Source organism: Ailuropoda melanoleuca, chromosome 7, assembly GCF_002007445.2.
Source record: "Ailuropoda melanoleuca isolate Jingjing chromosome 7, ASM200744v2, whole genome shotgun sequence".
Taxonomy (NCBI): Eukaryota; Metazoa; Chordata; class Mammalia; order Carnivora; family Ursidae; genus Ailuropoda; species Ailuropoda melanoleuca.
The window spans coordinates 78,326,679-78,346,220 of NC_048224.1; the positions used below are offsets into that span (position 1 = coordinate 78,326,679).

At 39.1% G+C, this 19,542-nt stretch overlaps 1 protein-coding gene across 1 annotated transcript in view; it reads left to right on the top strand.

Moving 5' to 3' along the window:
• The window catches only part of FREM2 (FRAS1 related extracellular matrix 2), a 164,861-nt gene that overhangs the window by 122,409 nt on the left and 22,910 nt on the right, over window positions 1-19,542 (top strand). The window contains exons 9-16 of the mRNA XM_034665086.1: window positions 3,204-3,353; window positions 5,469-5,678; window positions 7,089-7,286; window positions 8,074-8,238; window positions 8,777-8,959; window positions 13,109-13,239; window positions 15,355-15,513; window positions 17,440-17,743. Of these exons, the coding sequence (XP_034520977.1) occupies window positions 3,204-3,353; window positions 5,469-5,678; window positions 7,089-7,286; window positions 8,074-8,238; window positions 8,777-8,959; window positions 13,109-13,239; window positions 15,355-15,513; window positions 17,440-17,743 (1,500 nt within the window). The remainder of the gene's footprint in view (window positions 1-3,203; window positions 3,354-5,468; window positions 5,679-7,088; window positions 7,287-8,073; window positions 8,239-8,776; window positions 8,960-13,108; window positions 13,240-15,354; window positions 15,514-17,439; window positions 17,744-19,542) is intronic.

Below are 19,542 nucleotides of genomic sequence, written 5' to 3' on the forward strand. Positions count from 1 at the left end.
AGAAACTAGGCAGTTAACAAGAATTGTTTTCTTATAAAAACTACTGAATTGTGTTATAAGCTTATCATATTAATCACTCTGTACATTCACTGCAGTGATTACAACTGATTAATAGGTCGATTTTCCAATTGTCATCAGTGAAGCATAGGAGGGAGGGGAATCACATAAATCTACCTATTTCCAGCAAATTAATTTTAAGAAAATAAATATCTGCTCTAATGCCTTCTATTGGTTGCTGCAGTAAAATTGAGAGGTTTAGGATTAAAACATTTTTCCATTTCCCCTCTTTCTTTCGGCTAGAGGTAACAGCATACTATACAATAGACAATTATGATAATACTGTTTATATCAATTTACATAAATCATATTTATTGCACTGTTACATATGCCAGACCCTCTCATCTCTCTCTTCTTTTCTCTCTCTCCTCCTCTGCTACACATGCCACACACCCCACACACTCATCCCCCACATACCACACACTACACACACAAACACACACAGACAGCCCACACACTATTAAGCTATATATGTCAGACACACAATTCATGTTCTACTATGATAACTATTATCATTACTCTTTATGCTGATTGACAAGTTGGATAATTTCCAGAGTACTACATAGGACTTTTTAAATTTTCCCTTATATGAACTACCTATTAAACTATAACATAAAAAAAATACTCGACACATTGTTGACAAAAGGAGTCTGAACACACACACGTTTTGCATCAGTTTGTCTCTGAGAGCCCATTCGGTATTTAACAGTCATATTCCCTTACATGATTCAATCCGTCCCACTCCTATGTATCTGTGAGGAGGAGAGGGATGGGAAGATAGGAGGTGCTGTTATTACATAGGTCCCCCCCTTCCCGCACTTCATGGCTGTTTCCCGTAACTCAGGACCTAATTTGTATGATGATATGGTTTGCCAGCAGCGTGAAGAGATAGGGATCACTTTGGATGCCAATGATCAGACCTCCGTAGTAATGTTAAAAGCCTTTGAAAACACATACAGATGTGCCTGGTTTGGCCATCTGGTCAGAATAAGCATTTTCAGAGTTCTGCCTTCACCTTTGTCCCCTGCTTAGGTGTGAGAAATGTGAGGAATTTATTGGCTTGTATTTGAGGTCTGCCTTGACTAAGGTTAATGGGCTGACACCTTCATCTGTACACGCACACTCACACTCACTTGCCCTAACACCGTCCAAGGTGAAAGGATGAGAAGGAGACGAAGTATGCCCTGGGCAGATTTATCACCCCGTGAACCAAAATATGCAAACAAAATTTCCAAGGTGGTTTTTGTATTGTTCAAGAGTTCAGGGGTGTCTGGGTGGCACAGCGGTTAAGCGTGTGCCTTTGGCTCAGGGCGTGATCCCGGAGTTCTGGGATCAAGCCCCGCATCAGGCTTCTCTACTATGAGCCTGCTTCTTCCTCTCCCACTCCCCCTGCTTGTGTTCCCTCTCTCGCTGGCTGTTTCTATCTCTGTCAAATAAATAAATAAAATCTTAAAAAAAAAAAANTTCAGGGAACTTCATGCTTTTTATTATGCCCCCCCCACATGAAAAAACAAAGAAAATGTAATTTTCTAGTTTTAATAAAGGTAATTTATGTGGGTCAGAAAATAAAGATTTTATGCTCAATTTATTTTTTTTAAAGATTTTATTTATTTATTTGACAGAGACAGCCAGCGAGAGAGGGAACACAAGCAGGGGGGGTGGGAGAGGAAGAAGCAGGCTCCTAGCAGAGGAGCCTGATGTGGGGCTCGATCCCATAACACCGGGATCACGCCCTGAGCCGAAGGCAGATGCTTAACTGCTGTGCCACCCAGGCGACCCTATGCTCAATTTAAATAGCGCATGAAATAGATTGCTTTTGTTGTAAGCCATGACTGTAGGGTTTTGCTTGATTTTTGTGTGTCTAGTGATTCAGTTAGATGCCCTGCGACATGATGGTCATCTTTAAGGGTCTTGTGTTTTAAGAACATTGATGAACTATATGACCTTCGAGACTCAGTCCTTTTGAGTCTTGTGAAACCAGACAGAGATGACTAAAATGTCTCAAGTCAAAGGGCTAGTATTCTGTGTCTATACTCAATTTATCTTTGTCAAGGTTTGGTTATAAAATAAACTCAGAGTGGGTAAAAATATACCCTCTATATTATTTCTACACTTTCTTATGGCCTATAAATATTTCAAAGTAAGCTTTTTTATAAGTCAGCTCACGAATTATCTCTCCGTGTCCCTCATTATTTGGCTAACTGCTACCCCTGTGACTTTTGGCAGCTGTCTCACAAGGTAAACCCTCAGTCACAGGAGGAATCAGAGAGTGATGATGATTGGATCAATTCATCACCAATACCGGAGAAAGAGTCTCCAAAGCATGTGTCCTACCTTCATGACCTAAGTCACATCATTTTCATGCATGTTTAAGACAGATCCCTTGATAGGAGCTTATTTCTCCAGTGGAATCTCAGTTGGTATAAGGCACCCCCAAAACTCTACAGGTAACCTACAGTCATGTCTGGGTCTTCCCTAAAGTCTTCAGGACTGGTAATCATATATATGTAGTCTAGTTATGCCAAGAGGTGCTAATTCTGCAGTGGTGATTATAGACCCAAATACGCTGGATTGAGGCCACATGTAACAGTCCAGAAAATGTCATCATGTGAATAGTCTCTAGTGATGATACAGTGAACAGTCAGACCAAACTTAGACCACAGTTCAGCCTGTGTGTTTTGTTGCCTTTGGGGAGTATGTTACCAGCTAAACTGAACAGGAAGTACATTTAGAGCCACTTATAATCCCACAGATGCGGGACAAAGTACTCAAGCCTCAAGATGAGAATGTTCCACGAGGCACTTAACCATAAGTATTTTTGTTTTTCANAGTATGTTACCAGCTAAACTGAACAGGAAGTACATTTAGAGCCACTTATAATCCCACAGATGGGGGACAAAGTACTCAAGCCTCAAGATGAGAATGTTCCACGAGGCACTTAACCATAAGTATTTTTGTTTTTCAGCAAAGGCCTTTTGACCTGAAAACTATATAAATCTACAGATAAAAGGGTGGTTATCTTACTCAAAGGAAAAAATATGATAGAAGGGAGTCAGTAAAAGGAAGCTAACTCTTCTCTGGAATTCCACCAGTCAGGCTTGATGTGGGGGGGATTAACCACCAGGGCACTGTTTCCTTCTTCCCAGAACCTGTCTTCTACTTCGGCGAGGTCGAGTACCCTGTGGACGAGAGCGCCGGCTACGTGGAGGTGCGGGTGTGGAGAACAGGCACCGACCTGTCCAGGTCCTCCAGTGTCACCGTGAGATCGAGGAAAACGGATCCTCCCTCTGCTGACGGTGAGCAGTTTCCTATGGCAGATCTTCTGATTGTTCTCCTGGGTTCGACTCACCTTGCAAAATAAAGCTAACCTGCTTCACGCCCATGAAGGCAGTCTGGATGAGCAGAACTTTTTCTGAAATTAGCATCATGTCATAGATAAGTCTAGGCTCTATGTATTACTGTGAGAAAATACATTGAAAAGCCACAAATCGGAGGCCACGTTGCAAACATGTGAGTCAGTGACCCTAAATTCTAATGCCTGTGTTTGCATGAATTTGGTTCTCTACTCTTGGCAAACCTAACATGGTTGACTATTATGGCATCGGTATGCACGAGAATGATCATGCTGGCCCCCCTCACAGAACTCTTAAAATGTGTGAGTGTCATGCAGATGTGCATCTCCAACTTGGCTCCCTCCTCGTTTTAACCACATGTCCTCATTAATACTTCAGATCCAAAGGCGTTTTCCACACTTCATTATGTAAGCTACCCTAGCTGCACGCACTTGCCTTTTATTCTGGAGTTTACACCTCCAAAGAGTTGATCATAAAGTTTAGGGTAAACATAGGANCATTATGCACGAGAATGATCATGCTGGCCCCCCTCACAGAACTCTTAAGACGTGTGAGTGTCATGCAGATGTGCATCTCCAACTTGGCTCCCTCCTCGTTTTAACCACATGTCCTCATTAATACTTCAGATCCAAAGGCGTTTTCCACACTTCATTATGTAAGCTACCCTAGCTGCACGCACTTGCCTTTTATTCTGGAGTTTACACCTCCAAAGAGTTGATCATAAAGTTTAGGGTAAACATAGGATGAGAAATTTCCTTTTTTTTCTTCTAAATTGCAGACTTTCTTTCTTATGTGCACACACGTGCTCACGCACACATCATATGCGCATCACACACTCGTCACACAAAGCAAGCAGGGACCATACCATGTAGTGGAGCCAGCATAATGCTTTGTGTGAATTTAGTGTCCAATAAGCATTTGATTCACCGAATTAGTTATTTTTTTTTTTAAAGATTTTATTTATTTATTCAACAGAGATAGAAACAGCCAGCGAGAGAGGGAACACAAACAGGGGGNATCATATGCGCATCACACACTCGTCACACAAAGCAAGCAGGGACCATACCATGTAGTGGAGCCAGCATAATGCTTTGCGTGAATTTAGTGTCCAATAAGCATTTGTCACCGAATTAGTTATTTTTTAAGAAAAAATTCAAATCCGAGAAAGACAGAGAGGTGAGAATAAAGATGAAGAAGCAGAGGAAAGGAAAAATACAAAAAGAACCACAAAGAGATTCAGATAGAGATTTTTAAAAATGAATTAAGGTCAGATACACTCATAGATGTGTATTCAGAAGTGAAGAGAATATATATAAAATGAGGGTTAGAAGAACAGAAGGTATGAAAACAAGCAATAACATCAAACCCTTGTCACCCACTCCCAGTCTTTATGAATATGGTGCCTAAAGATTGATGGACAGTTTTGTTTGTGACTACTTTAGACATAAATGGAGGTGTCAACACTAGGTTTGCACCCCAGGGTCTGAAAAAATAAGCCAAAAATCAAATATGTCTTTGAGAATAAAGGATTGCTCTCCTTGCCTGGGATGAGTGTGGGCAGAGCGTGTGGGACAAAAGCTTATACCTGAAATGTGTTTCTTTAGCCGACAGGTAAACACACACCCAAATAGGATATTCTCTTGTAGCTTTGGAAAATAAATACAGGTATTTAACTGATGTTAACAAAATTTAAATGTGTGTATTTCATAGGTGATTTATGATCACATATATGATTGATGTGCTGATTATTTCAGACCTGATTTTTATTAGCTCCATTCAAGAATTCCAAAATAAAGATAGAGGGATTATATAATTAAAGCTAAAATAACTCACTAGACATAAATAAAATAAAGTTCAGAACCTGACCTTTGTTCTACCATCTCGAAAACCAATATGATGCTAATCCTTTACATTTCATTAAATGTATTTTTCTGTAATGTTATACTGATCTCTCTGTTTTTTTTAAAGAATCATAAATAGATCCACATAATCTGCTTCTCATAATTTTGTTTAGTTTAGTCAGTCCCCAACTGAAAAATTCTTTTGTTATGCATATAGCTGGAACGGACTATGTGGGAATCAGTCGGAATTTAGATTTTGCTCCTGGAGTCAACATGCAGACTGTTCGTGTTATCGTCCTGGATGACCTTGGGCAACCGATGCTGGAGGGAATTGAGAAATTTGAACTGGTGCTTCGTATGCCTATGAATGCTGCCCTCGGCGAGCCCAGCAAAGCCACAGTGTCCATAAATGATTCTGTCTCCGATTGTGAGTGTTTATTAACTTACAATGATAAGTAAAATGGTAAGCTAGAGTTTATATACACATTAGGCAAAATGACGAACTGGGGTTTATATACATGTAAAAGTTTGCCAGGGCTGCCATAACAAAGTCCTATGGACTCAGAAATTTCTCGTCTCACAGTGCTGGAGGCTAGAATTCCAAAATCAGGGTGTCAGCAGGGTTGGTTGCTTCCTGTGGGAAGGATCTATTCTACGCCTCTTCTTTGGCTTGTAGATACCTATCTTGTCCCTATGTGTCTTTATATCTTCTATGTGTGTCACTGTGTCTAAATTTCCCCTATTTATAAAGACAGCAGTTATATTAATTAGGACCCTCCTAATGACCTCGTTTTTACTTGATTACCTCAATTAAGACCATAGCCTCAAATGAGGTCACATTTTCAGGTTGTGGGGGTTAGGACTTTAACCTATAAATTTAGAGGGGAAGCAGTTCAACCCATAATAATACCTTGTCTGACCATGTCTTCTTTTCTCCTTCTGACCATTTTACTAAATTAGGCAGTCTCAGAAGGAAACTTTTAGTCTTCCTTTCAAATTAGATTTTAAAAAAGTAAGATTGCCAGCAATATCTTGATTGTGTCTCAAGAGTTCCCTCACCATAGATAGGTGGAACCACATGTAATGGTCTTTTTCCACTTCTCAGCACAAGACTTTCTGTCATCTCCTCACACTCAGACACTCCTGAAATTTCCTTAATAAGGTGCCAAAAACATAGTTCTAAGACAAGCTGATGCTGGACACAGGGTAGGGCTCTCTGACACATCCTCAGAAGGAATACTGAAAAATTTTCAACCATGATGATCTTGACATTGCTCTGGAGCGTAACCTATTGTTAATGAGACCTATATTTAATTTACCCATTATCAGCATCACTTAAATATATACAGAATATTCATTGTCAAAAACATCTTTTATGTATATTTATATTATATATATAAAATATTATATTCATTATCAATTTTTCTAACATGGTCTGGGTAAACTATGCTTCTAATTATGTGCACAATATTGAGTGTTATTTGGAAATAATTCAGAAATTATTCAGAAATTTCAAAAATTCTGAAAAGCTCATGATTAAGCAACACATATAGATACAGATATCTTAAAGTCTCTGGTTTTATCTACTTTTTAGCATTTTACTGTGTCTGCGTACTCCGTGAAATAGGCAGAGCAGAATTTCAAAGATAAGAAAATCAAAACAATTTATTTAAGTGATTTGCTTAAGGCCAAAACATTGTCAAGTGACTGGATGGAAACTGGAATCCAATTCTGACTTTTGTTCCATTACTCTTTCCACTAAACCTTGCTTTCTGAAATGCCTTTCCCTTAAGGAAATTTCTGTTCACCTTGATGCATATATTTGTTTACTTTGCAGTGCCTAAGATGCAGTTCAAAGAGCGCATATATACTGGCAATGAAGACGACAAGCAGATAGTTGCAATGATCCACAGGACTGGAGACGTTCACTACAGGTCTTCAGTGAGATGCTACACACGGCAGGGGTCTGCGCAGGTGATGACAGACTTCGAGGAACGTCCAAACACTGATAGCTCCGTCATCACATTTCTCCCTGGTAAGGTGGTGGAGCTTGAAATTTTTATTTGGAATTTGAGAAAGCCAAATTGTTAATGAGAAATACACATCAGGAAAATACACATTCTTGACCTCAAAAGCTTGTGATGTGGTTTTGTGTGCCCTATGTGATAATAAGGTGAAATAGATTGTAACAGATTGAATCAGTGACTTTCTGGTGTCTGTATCAATTTATGAATTAGTTTCTGGTGATGTGTTGTATTGTTTATTCAAAATGTATTTGGTGGCAAATGTGTAGATTTCCTAATGCTGGGAGATAGTGTTCAAATGAGAGAAATGCAAGGAAATAGAGATCATACTTTAATATGAATTCAGAGCCTTAAAATGTTCGATCACTTTGATCCAGCAATTGTACTAGAAACTAGTCCTATGATCAAATTAACTCTGATCGTCCTGTACAAGGTGGATAAATTTGCTCCTTAATCATAATTCTAGAAATTCATACATAAAATTGGTATTTTCTCTTTATCCCTTGTTTTCTAAGATGACCGACAGAACTTAAAAGCAGACACTGAAGAAATTTCCTATACAAATCAGGGCTCTCATTGCGTATTCAAACATTTAGTCATTCGTTCAGCAAATACTAATTGGAGGCTGATTACACACCAGATACTCTTCTTTGCACTGTCAGTACAGCAGGGAAAAAGACAACATCCTTGCCCCATGATGCTTATGTTCTAGTAGCCCATGTATCCTTTGGGGCCTGGGATGTGATTGGGATGTCATGATGGGACATAACTGATATGCTGTCATTATCATTGCTCCAGGTGAGACAGAAAAGCCTTGTGTCCTTGAGCTGATGGACGACAAACTCTATGAGGAGGTAGAGGAACTCCGCCTGGTTCTTGGCACCCCACAAAGCAACTCCCCCTTTGGGGCTGCAGTTGGAGAACAGAATGAAACTCTGATAAGGATCCAAGATGACGCTGATAGTAAGAAGTTATTTCTTATCCTCACCTGTAAATTAAGAATTGAAACCCATCTATGTTAACATTTTAGGTGGCTCAGAAAATAACCCCCTTTCTGACAAGGGTTTTAAAGCAATTGAGAAATAGGAAAAAAGACTAAGACAAATGAATCAAATGAACCATGAAAATTGAAAGTTGATGTTGGGGAATATGCTTTACATCTAATGCTAAATCCCACATGTCCATACCTCCCGTAGGATAGAGGTAGCCCCAGGTCAGCACTTTCTCCCCCACCCCCAGGGACCTGCTCCTACAAGACTTATGGCACATAGAGGCTGCCCGGAGTACATGCTCTCTGGGGCTGGTTAATTCCCAAGGAAGGAACTGGACGATACACACTCAGTTTCTCCTAACCCACTCACCAATATTGATGGGTAAGGGGACAGAGAGAAGCCAGGAGTGTAATACTAATTAAACTCTGCACATACGGAAAGAAACATTAGAAATGAAGAAAAAGCATTTCCTTTACATTTTAATTTGTCCATGTTTCCCACAATTTTAGAGACTGTTATTAAATTTGGAGAAACCAAATTTAACATCCGTGAACCCAAAGAACCGGGACAGTCCGTGGTTGTAAAAATACCAGTGATTCGCCAAGGAGATACTTCAAAAGTTTCCATCGTGCGAGTCCACACCAAGGATGGCTCTGCCACCTCTGGAGAAGACTATCACCCTGTGTCAGAAGGTATGGGGGTTCCCAGGACCTGCCCCCTGGTGGGTGGTGCTCACACTCTATACTGGCCCTGGTGCCCTTGAGAAAAAGAAGAGAAATACCCAACTGAAATAAAATTAGACCTATGCCTTTACATTAATCTCCGTCAGAAAAATAATGGCAGTAGAATTTAGTTCCAGAATTTTCCTTTTTGACTTACAGGGCTTATGCATGAGGACTTAGGGAAATTTTAAGAACATAGATGACCTTACGTTCTGAGTCTACTTTAACCTTTAATAGGTTTTACCTTCGTTATGGTAATCGTATACTAAATAATATCTATTCTAGAATATTCTAGTACACTGAAAATACGCATGGTAGCTGATCTAGTTTTTTAGTTTATAGAATACCAACGATCTAAAACTTCAAGGTAGAAAATTTTGTGTTAATGGAGGGCAGTAAAAGGCTGGTGGAATGCCAACCAAAAAGACCATGAATTTTCTGGGCCTTAGGATTTCATTATGGATGCTTTTCATCTACCCCCCTCCTCCTTCTAATTTTTGGACCATTTCACCATTTATTTTTATGAGTAATTAATACAAATCAGTTCTTCTCTGTCTCTTTACCAATTATTTGCTGACAGAATAGATGTAAATTGATGTGCAAAGTTCAGTTTATAAATTATGTAGAGTTCTACTTATCCACTTTGTTTCTAGTTTCCTACTTCTTACTACCAACAATCTTTGGTTCTTGATAATAAAGCTTCAGGCATTCATCTTGATCTTGTAACTTGTGAAAAAAAAAGTTTAGAAAGTGATGGATAGGCTTTACTGAGTCCATAATAAAGTTGATGGGACAGTAGGAAAAAAAAAAAGCATCTTCTGCAAAGAAGCTTGTTTTCTTTGCCTCTATGGTAAAAAGTTTGACGACTGTAGAGCTTCAAAGTTATCCTCAGATTATTCTCCATGCAGAGAATGATAATGTATTTGAAATAAATCACATACAACCCAGAAGGAGAGGAAAAACACTGATTAGCTACTAAGTCAGAAAAATCTAAACTAAGTCTTTCTATAATGAGCAAAAACAGGTTTTACATGAAGGAAACATCTTCTAAAACTGGGTAAGATGACCTTTAACAGAAAATGTTTTTCTTAGACGCAAAATAATTCTTTTTGCTGAAGCATAAATAAAAATTATACCTCTGTGATAAACTGACCTATGAAGTCAGAAAAAAGGTTAAATGACAGTAAATCAGCTTGTGTCTCTTTTATCCCATAAATGTAAACATGCTATTTATAATGCTTATGATGAAAATTTAATCTCTTCTGACCCATATTCTAATTTCTCCCTTATGGTCAAAATTGAGGTCAGTCCCTTACAAATAAACAGAAATAATAAAGATAGAAGAAAACTTGAGATATTTTTTTGTGCTAGAAATATCTAAAGTGACAGATAAAGACTAAAGTAATTGAGGAAACTTAACCATCTATCATCTAGCATGTGTACTGTAAGAAAACACCAAATTAAATATTTAAGGGGCGCCTGGGTGGCACAGCCTGTTGAGCGTTGAGCATCTGACTCTTGGTTTCGGCTCAGGTCATGATTCTCAGGGTCCTGGGATCAAGCCCCACATTGGGCTCCTTGCTCAGTGGGGTGTCTCCTTGTCACCCCGTCCCCGCCCCCACTCATGCTCTTGCTTGAGATCTCGCTCTCTCTCAAATACATAAATAAATAAATAAAATCTTAAATAAATAAGCGAATAAATAAATATTTAAAATAAATACTTCAGGGGCGCCTGGGTGGCACAGCGGTTAAGCATCTGCCTTCGGCTCAGGGCGTGATCCCGGCGTTGCGGGATCGAGCCCCACATCAGGCTCCTCTGCTATGAGCCTGCTTCTTCCTCTCCCACTCCCCCTGCTTGTGTTCCCTCTCTCACTGGCTGTCTCTATCTCTGTCAAATAAATAAAATAAAATCTTTAAAAANTGAATAAATAAATATTTAAAATAAGTACTTCAGCTTTTAACTTCTTAGAAATTGGGTTTCTAGGGCTCCAGGGTGGCTCAGTCAGTTAAGTGTCTGCTTTTGCCTCAGGTCATGATCCCAGGGCCCTGGGATCAAGTCCCACATCGGGCTGCTAGCTCAGAGGGGAGTTTGCTTCTCCCTCTCCCTAGGTCCCTTCCCCTCATTCATCCTCTCTCTCAAATAAATAAAATCTTTTTAAAATATATTTTTTAAAAAAAGAAATTGGGTGTCTCTAACTCTGGGGGTTACAAAACTTGAATGCTTATAGGGCTAAGACAAGCAATGAATGAGGGAAATATGAGGGGAAAATGACAAGATTGGAACATTACTGAACCAGAAAGTCCATTCCCTGCTGAGAAAAGCTTGTACTGTCATAGCCAGCTGAGTTTGGCCAGGCAGGAGGAAAGTACAAAACAACTTCAAAACACTTGTATTTTTCTATGAAATCCCCAGATATTTTTGGTTTTAGAAACTGATTTCCTTTCTTTCTTTCTTTCTTTCTTTCTTTCTTTCTTTCTTTCTTTCTTTCTTTCTCTTTCTTTCTTTCTNGCACCTGTATTTTTCTATGAAATCCCCAGATATTTTTGGTTTTAGAAACTGATTTCCTTTCTTTCTTCCTTTCTTTCTTTCTTTCTTTCTTTCTTTCTTTCTTTCTTTCTTTCTTTCTTTCTCTTTCTTTCTTTCTTTCTTTCTCTTTCTTTCTTTCTTTCTTTTCTTTCTTTTCTTTCTTTTCTTTCTTTCTTCTCTCTTATTTAGAAAGAGAATGCACTAATGGGAAGGAGAGGCAGAGGAAAAGGGAGAGAATGAATCTTAAGCAGGCTCCATGCCCAGGGCAGAGCCGAGCCCCGGGCTCAATCTCAGGACCCTGAGATCGTGACCTGAGCCAAGATCGGGAGTCAGACAGTTAACCGACTGAGCCACCCAGGCGCCCCTAGAAACTAGTTTTCTAATGAAATGTCACACAACTCAGACCGAACAAAATTGGTGGGCCGGAAATGATCAGCTATTTTCATCCTCTGATACAAGAACCCTTAGTTCTTTCAGGGTATGAGAAATCTAAGACTAATAGACTCTAAAAACACGCTAAGGCTAATGTGGAAAATGGCTGTATCTAGAAACAGAACTCATTTTAAAGAAAAATCTGGCTTACTCAATTTTAAAGAAAAAAATCCTTTTCATAATTGACAATAAAAAAATAGAAGTAGCAGAAGAAAAACACATTGGAGACACATTTTCTTCTGCCACATTTTAAAAGATTTATAATTTGGAATTATAATGATTGAACTTCAGTTATATCAGAAACAACATCTGCTACCTTCTCTAATTAGAACAATTATGCATTATATTTTTTTATTTCTCTTCTGAGCCAGTTTCTCACAAGGTATAGTAAAACCAACAAAATAGTTTATCCAAGTCTCATGGTATGGGCAGCTGCTGACCTTTGAGTTCAATAAAATCAGTTAACTTTTAATGTTTTAAGACTTTTGAAATGAATCTTTTAAAAAAAGATTCTCATAATTGAGTTGAATTTTCATGACAACGAAGCAAATTGTTTTAGTGAGGAGGGACAGGATTAAGGGAAGCATACTATTCACATTTATCAAGAAAAGGTTTCTAAGTTCCCAAGATTAACATCAAGAGAAAAAAGTCTTTTTAAAATATAACTTGATATAATATTAAAAAACTCAACAATTTTATAACCACCTTCAAGTACCCACATATACATAATGCAAACGCCATTCACACTTCAAATATCTCCAACTGTAGTCACTTGACTTGTATCCTGTCGGTTCAGAAATTTTGGAAACGAGAGGCCGGTTTATCTGGTTATGCTTCAGTATTAGAACTGTTGCTCTGTTCCACAACTCAGTGTTTTTTCAAACTGTGGGTCAACACATCAATTTAGTAGCTTCTGATTAGAATTTCTTCAGATGAAATGGAATAGAATGGAAAATATTTGGATGCAAAGCATAGAGTAAAAATAAGTGATGTTTTTCAAACTCGTGATTCCATTTTATGCACGCATGCACACACGCACAAGTATACTGGGCCACAGTGTACAACGTTTTCCTCATTGTGAGTCACTGTCAAGAAAGCTTGACAAGAACTGCACGTATGTATACGTAAAAGACTTAAATCTGTGATTTTTGCATTTGTAGAAATTGAGTTTAAGGAGGGAGAAACCCAGCATATTGTTAACATTGAAGTAATCTTCGACGGAATTAGAGAAATGAGAGAGGCCTTCACTGTTCACCTAAAACCTGATGAGAACATGGTAGCAGAGACACAGGTAAGTACTAAGATACGGTTATAAATTCAGGACCAGCATTTTAATCTGGGAAAATGCATATAAGCATCACATAGTGTACAATAGAATACTGGGATTTTGTACAAGCCCTATATAAAGGAGACATGCATAATCCCCTTTTTCACCTCATAAATAAATTTTGTTCTTATTACTCTTTATTTGAAAAATCACGTGTATAGAAACTCAGAGACTAGAGTCTCTGAGCCCCACGTCAGCCCACTTAGCTTTCCCATTGCAGTTGGCAACCACTGAATTTGAGATTCATTTCCAGAGAAAAAGCGTCATCTCGGCACAAAGATGAGACTATGAATTCAGGGCTACTGCTCATTAAAACATACATTTTATTTTATTTATTTTTAAAGATTTTATTTATTTATTTGACAGAGAGAGAGAGACAGCCAGCGAGAGAGGGAACACAAGCGGGGGGAGTGGGAGAGGAAGAAACAGGCTCCCAGGGGAGCAGGGAGCCCGATGTAGGGCTCAATCCCAGGACCCTGGGATCACGCCCTGAGCCAAAGGCAGACGCTTAACAACTGAGCCACCCAGGCACCCAAAACATACATTTTAATCCACAACACAGTTGGCTAACCCTCACAATTCCCACTGCTAGTCCTAACTGTATCAACTTGATGTCCAGAGCCTCAGTGACCAAATGCTATGGTCCTAACACTGATGTTCTGTGCTTATTAAATTTATATTGTGTATTCAACCAGATTTTCTTCAAGGTAAGAATGTTCGACAAAATTTTGACCTTTAAACCTTAAGTAATTTTTAAAACTAAATAACTTTGGGCACAGATCAATGTTTATAATATCTATCTCTCTATCTATCTCTATATATATATGCTTAAAACTCTATTTCTTCTATTATTTGTTTTACTGTTAGTATGAGATCAAATTGGGGAGATTTTTATCCCTAAAGATTTCTTATCATTTCATAATCTTCACTACTTGGTGGTATTTCTGCTACAGTGCCTTACTTTTTTTTTAAGTCATATTTAAAATTCAAGAAGTATGGGCAGAAANTTGGGGAGATTTTTATCCCTAAAGATTTCTTATCATTTCATAATCTTCACTACTCGGTGGTATTTCTGCTACAGTGCCTTACTTTTTTTTTAAGTCATATTTAAAATTCAAGAAGTATGGGCAGAAAACCTTTAACACATACATTTTTTTATAAGTCTTGATCACATTAAAAATAATTCTTTTAATGTTATTTTTCTGGAGCACTGTATTAAACTCTTTGGGGTGAAAGGAACAGAGATTCATTCAAATCACTTCAAGTGGTAACAGCTTGTTTTACAAATGCAAGTAGATACAGATTTGGAAACTGTGATATATAAGACATTGGAAGGTTATTCAGGAGCTAAGACAAATTTATCAGCAAGGTATCTTGGCATCTTACCAATAGATATTCCTCGACTCCCCTCCTGTCTGAGACTCAGTGTCTCTCTCTGCCGGGGTTTCAGGCTATGCTTCTGGTCTCTGCTCATTTATTTTTTTTTAATTTTTATTTAAATTCAATTTAGTTAACATATAGTGTATTATTAGTTTCAGGAGTAGAATTCAGTGATTCATCAGTTGCATAAAGCACCCAGTGCTCATTACATCAAGTACCTTCCTTAATGGTCTCTGCTCATTGAAAGCCTTGATTTTCGCTGATATCCACGTCAGCATGGCTGTGCTGTCACATGACCCCTAGGATCTGCTTTCTCTCAGCCTGTCACTCAGCATTCTTCTCCCTAGCAACTAACTGGCTTCTTCATGGATCTTCCATGCCATAACCCAAAACAGACTCAGCCACTATCATCACAATTTGGAGAAAAAAATAGAACCCAAATACCTTGTGGGCCACTGGCCAACCCAGGCTGCGCTGGGCTCATGTACGCTCCCCTGGTGCCATCAGACATGGCCAAGGTGTCGGGGTCACCTAGAACAAACCACAGAGGGCCTGTCACCCTGCTGGGGCTCTGCAAGTGACAGTTTTCATCATAATGAAGCCAGGGGCTTGTCAAGCATCATGGGTATTGCACTGTACAATAGAAGCTCCTAGAGCCAAATATTTCAATAATCACAGATAATTCTCTTTTCCTTGCAGGTGACCAAAGCCATTGTGTATATAGAAGAAATGAACAGCATGGCAGATGTCACTTTTCCTTCTGTCCCTCAAATTGTGTCATTACTGATGTATGATGACACTTCCAGAGCTAAAGATAGTGCGGGTCCCGTGTCTGGCTATCCTGTCGTCTGTATCACAGTGAGTAGGAAATAGACAAAATTGAGAAAAATTGTAAAATAGTTAGTTAAAATAATTATAGATGTTAACCGATATAACATTGGCTTTGCCATGAAAAAATGAAAGTGGGATTACTACAAGGTATAAGCTTTGAACTTTGGATAGAAAAATATCACATTAATCAAATAAAGCTCCCATTTTTCTTCCTTATCCAACAAAGTTTTATTAACTGATGTGTACACAGTGTGTTATCTCTGGGTCTGCCATTGATAGAAAGATATATAAGGGTTGAACTCTGCACTCAAGGAACTTAAAAATAAGGAAGAGAAAAATATATAGGAATCAGTCACTCTCCCAGAGGGCAGGATGTGATCATTACCATGAGAATGTCACCGGCCTGCTAGAGCTGCAGCTCCATGTGAGGGGAGGCTTGGGCTGTTCATGCGGACTTTCAGCAGTTTAAGATAAGAGTCAGACAAGGGGAGGCCATTCCAGGAAAAAGTGATTACAACACAAGAGACCTCTAGAGGAGCAGCATAAAAAAAATGGCATGTTGTTACTACTTTTTTACTTGGCTTTTCTTGACTTTAAATTCTACATCCCTTGTGAGCAGAACTGGGATGTACTTATTGTTAAATAACAACAGCCCTGGTATCATGACCTACGTCTAATAGGCACGCCATAAATGTTCATTAAATTAACAAGGCAGAAATAATAATTTGGTGCCAAGTTACAGAGGTCTTTACATGCGATGTTAAGGACTGCGGNTAATCTTGAAAACAGCAGAGAAGAAAAAGCATGAGCAATAACTCATAGAAGCAGGGAAGAACATGGAATATTCTGGAAACTACAAGCAGAGAAATGGGGAAGCAGGTGAGAGGGAGAGTGGAGAGGAGATGAAGCAGGATGGTATGCAAAGTTCAGATCAGAACAACGTGGCACCTATGTGATGAGCTGGTTGTCGCAGCAGCAGGAATTAGCCGGGGATGGGGACAGAGGAATGACAGCGCAGGTGGAAAGGTACCTACAAGTGCCCCATACTTTGTGATGATAAGGGAGGTGTGTCCGGGGCTGGAGCCCAGACGCACTGGGGGTGGAGAATAGAATGTAGCTGGAGCAACACTGAAAAGACAAGAAATCTACTTTATAAGCTCATCCCTTACTCTGCAGAAGAACTTTTAAGTTAGATTTTTAAAATAATAGTTTGTTTATAAGATTCTATTTTTAAAACTTTATTTGTGTACAATGGTTCAGAAATATATTTTTTGCATAAAGAAAAGTTGTATGTGCCACCTTTATATACTCAGGAAGAATATTTATTGATATAATATAGTAAACATGTTCTTTTGTTAGGATTAAAATATATGGTGGTTAAGTTTCTCTTAAGACCAAACTATTATGTTGGTACCAAAAGGAAANGGCTTCATTGGTGGGGTAGCAGGGGGTTCTTGGGCAGGAGAACACTGTGAGAAGAGGTGGTGTCACCAGGCAGCAGTGTGTCACTTGACTAGAAAGACCCAAATGAGATGAGAGGTGATGCTGGGAATGGGAAGGAAGGCACTCACTTGAACACGGCAAAAGAGGAATCAGCCAAGGTCACTTACCCTTTGGAAACGGGAGGGGGGTGGGCAAGGTGAGAGAGAGGAGGTGAGAGAGAGGAGGGAAGGAGGGAGAAGAACAAGAATGATTTGGGATCTCAGAGATTCATGAAAGATGCAGAGAATAACAAGTTTACGCGCATCAAGTTAGAGTGGAAATGTCCAGGAGGCTGTTTGAAATCAGACTCCATCAATGCTGTCAGGGCTAGAATAGAAATGTGAAGGTTGCATGAATAGTGCGTAGCAATGGGAAAAAAGCATCAGGGACAACACTAGGCTGGAGATCTTGAGAGTCATAACTTCCACATTGTTCTGTACTGTGGCCCTGACGGTTATTTGTTTCCCATAGGCTTGCAACCCTAAATACCCAGACTATGACAAAACAGGCTCTATCTGTGCAAGTGAGAACATCAATGACACCTTGACCCGGTACCGGTGGCTAATTAGCGCACCCGCTGGCCCTGATGGCGTCACCAGCCCCATGAGAGAAGTGGACTTTGACACCTTTTTTACATCATCCAAGATGATCACCTTAGATTCCATATACTTCCAGCCTGGCTCCAGGGTGCAGTGTGCGGCACGCGCTGTGAACGCCAATGGCAATGAGGGCCTGGAGCTGATGAGCCCTATCGTCACCATCGGCAGAGAAGAAGGTAATGTGCTGCCATTTTCACTTGAAGACCACTGAAATACCATGGAACATTATCAATGTCTGATTTCTGGTTAATTCTCCCAAATGCCCCCATGCATTCTTTAATATTTGTCAAGTACTTAAAAAATGACATCCACTTTTACCAAAATACTCATTAGAAAATAAATATTTATTCATTTCACATTTTTTTGATCACATGTTATATGCCAGACTTTGTGCTTTCTGCTAGCACTCAGAAAAAGGAAGCAAGACTCTTGTTCTCAAGGAGTTCACACTCAAGCTGAGGACACAGATAAATTTTAGTCCGGCCAAGGCACAGCAGAAGTGCCTAGCTCTACCCTGAGTGGGTCAGGAACAGTAATCTTGAAAACAGCAGAGAAGAAAAAGCATGAGCAATAACTCATAGAAGCAGGGAAGAACATGGAATATTCTGGAAACTACAAGCAGAGAAATGGGGAAGCAGGTGAGAGGGAGAGTGGAGAGGAGATGAAGCAGGATGGTATGCAAAGTTCAGATCAGAACAACGTGGCACCTATGTGATGAGCTGGTTGTCGCAGCAGCAGGAATTAGCCGGGGATGGGGACAGAGGAATGACAGCGCAGGTGGAAAGGTACCTACAAGTGCCCCATACTTTGTGATGATAAGGGAGGTGTGTCCGGGGCTGGAGCCCAGATGCACTGGGGGTGGAGAATAGAATGTAGCTGGAGCAACACTGAAAAGACAAGAAATCTACTTTATAAGCTCATCCCTTACTCTGCAGAAGAACTTTTAAGTTAGATTTTTAAAATAATAGTTTGTTTATAAGATTCTATTTTTAAAACTTTATTTGTGTACAATGGTTCAGAAATATATTTTTTGCATAAAGAAAAGTTGTATGTGCCACCTTTATATACTCAGGAAGAATATTTATTGATATAATATAGTAAACATGTTCTTTTGTTAGGATTAAAATATATGGTGGTTAAGTTTCTCTTAAGACCAAACTATTATGTTGGTACCAAAAGGAAAAAAATACACAATGCCTTAAAATGATTCCCCCTATTAATAAAATAGACAACCCAGATGCTGGAGCCTGCCTCTGATTTTATTGCTGTTCTAATAAATACTTGTCTATTTCCTTTGTTTCATACAAATAGAAAAGAGATTTTATATTGCCTAGTGCTCTTAAAATTATAAGCCAGCATCTTAGTCCTTCCATAATATTAAAACGAAAGCATCATAATTCTTTTAAAGGAAAGATTGGAGGAAGATTTTCATGTCAAAATTCTTAAGGATCACTAAGAGATAGACGACCGAAAATTATCTTTGATCATCATGTGTTTCAGTATATATATGCATATATCAGTATGTTTTGTATCAGTATATATATTATAAATTACAACTCATAATACACACACCGTAAGAAGTTACATAGAGAAAACTCTACTGTATACATTTTGTTCTCTGATTCTAAGGAGACGTTTGGTTTTGTTTTAAAGATGAGCCCATTNTGTTCTCAAGGAGTTCACACTCAAGCTGAGGACACAGATAAATTTTAGTCCGGCCAAGGCACAGCAGAAGTGCCTAGCTCTACCCTGAGTGGGTCAGGAACAGTAATCTTGAAAACAGCAGAGAAGAAAAAGCATGAGCAATAACTCATAGAAGCAGGGAAGAACATGGAATATTNACTGTGTCCACATTTTATATTAAAATGATTTTGTAAATGTAATTAAAGTACATTGAACAGGGGCACCTGGGTGGCACAGCAGTTAAGCGTCTGCCTTCGGCTCAGGGCGTGATCCCGGCGTTATGGGATCGAGC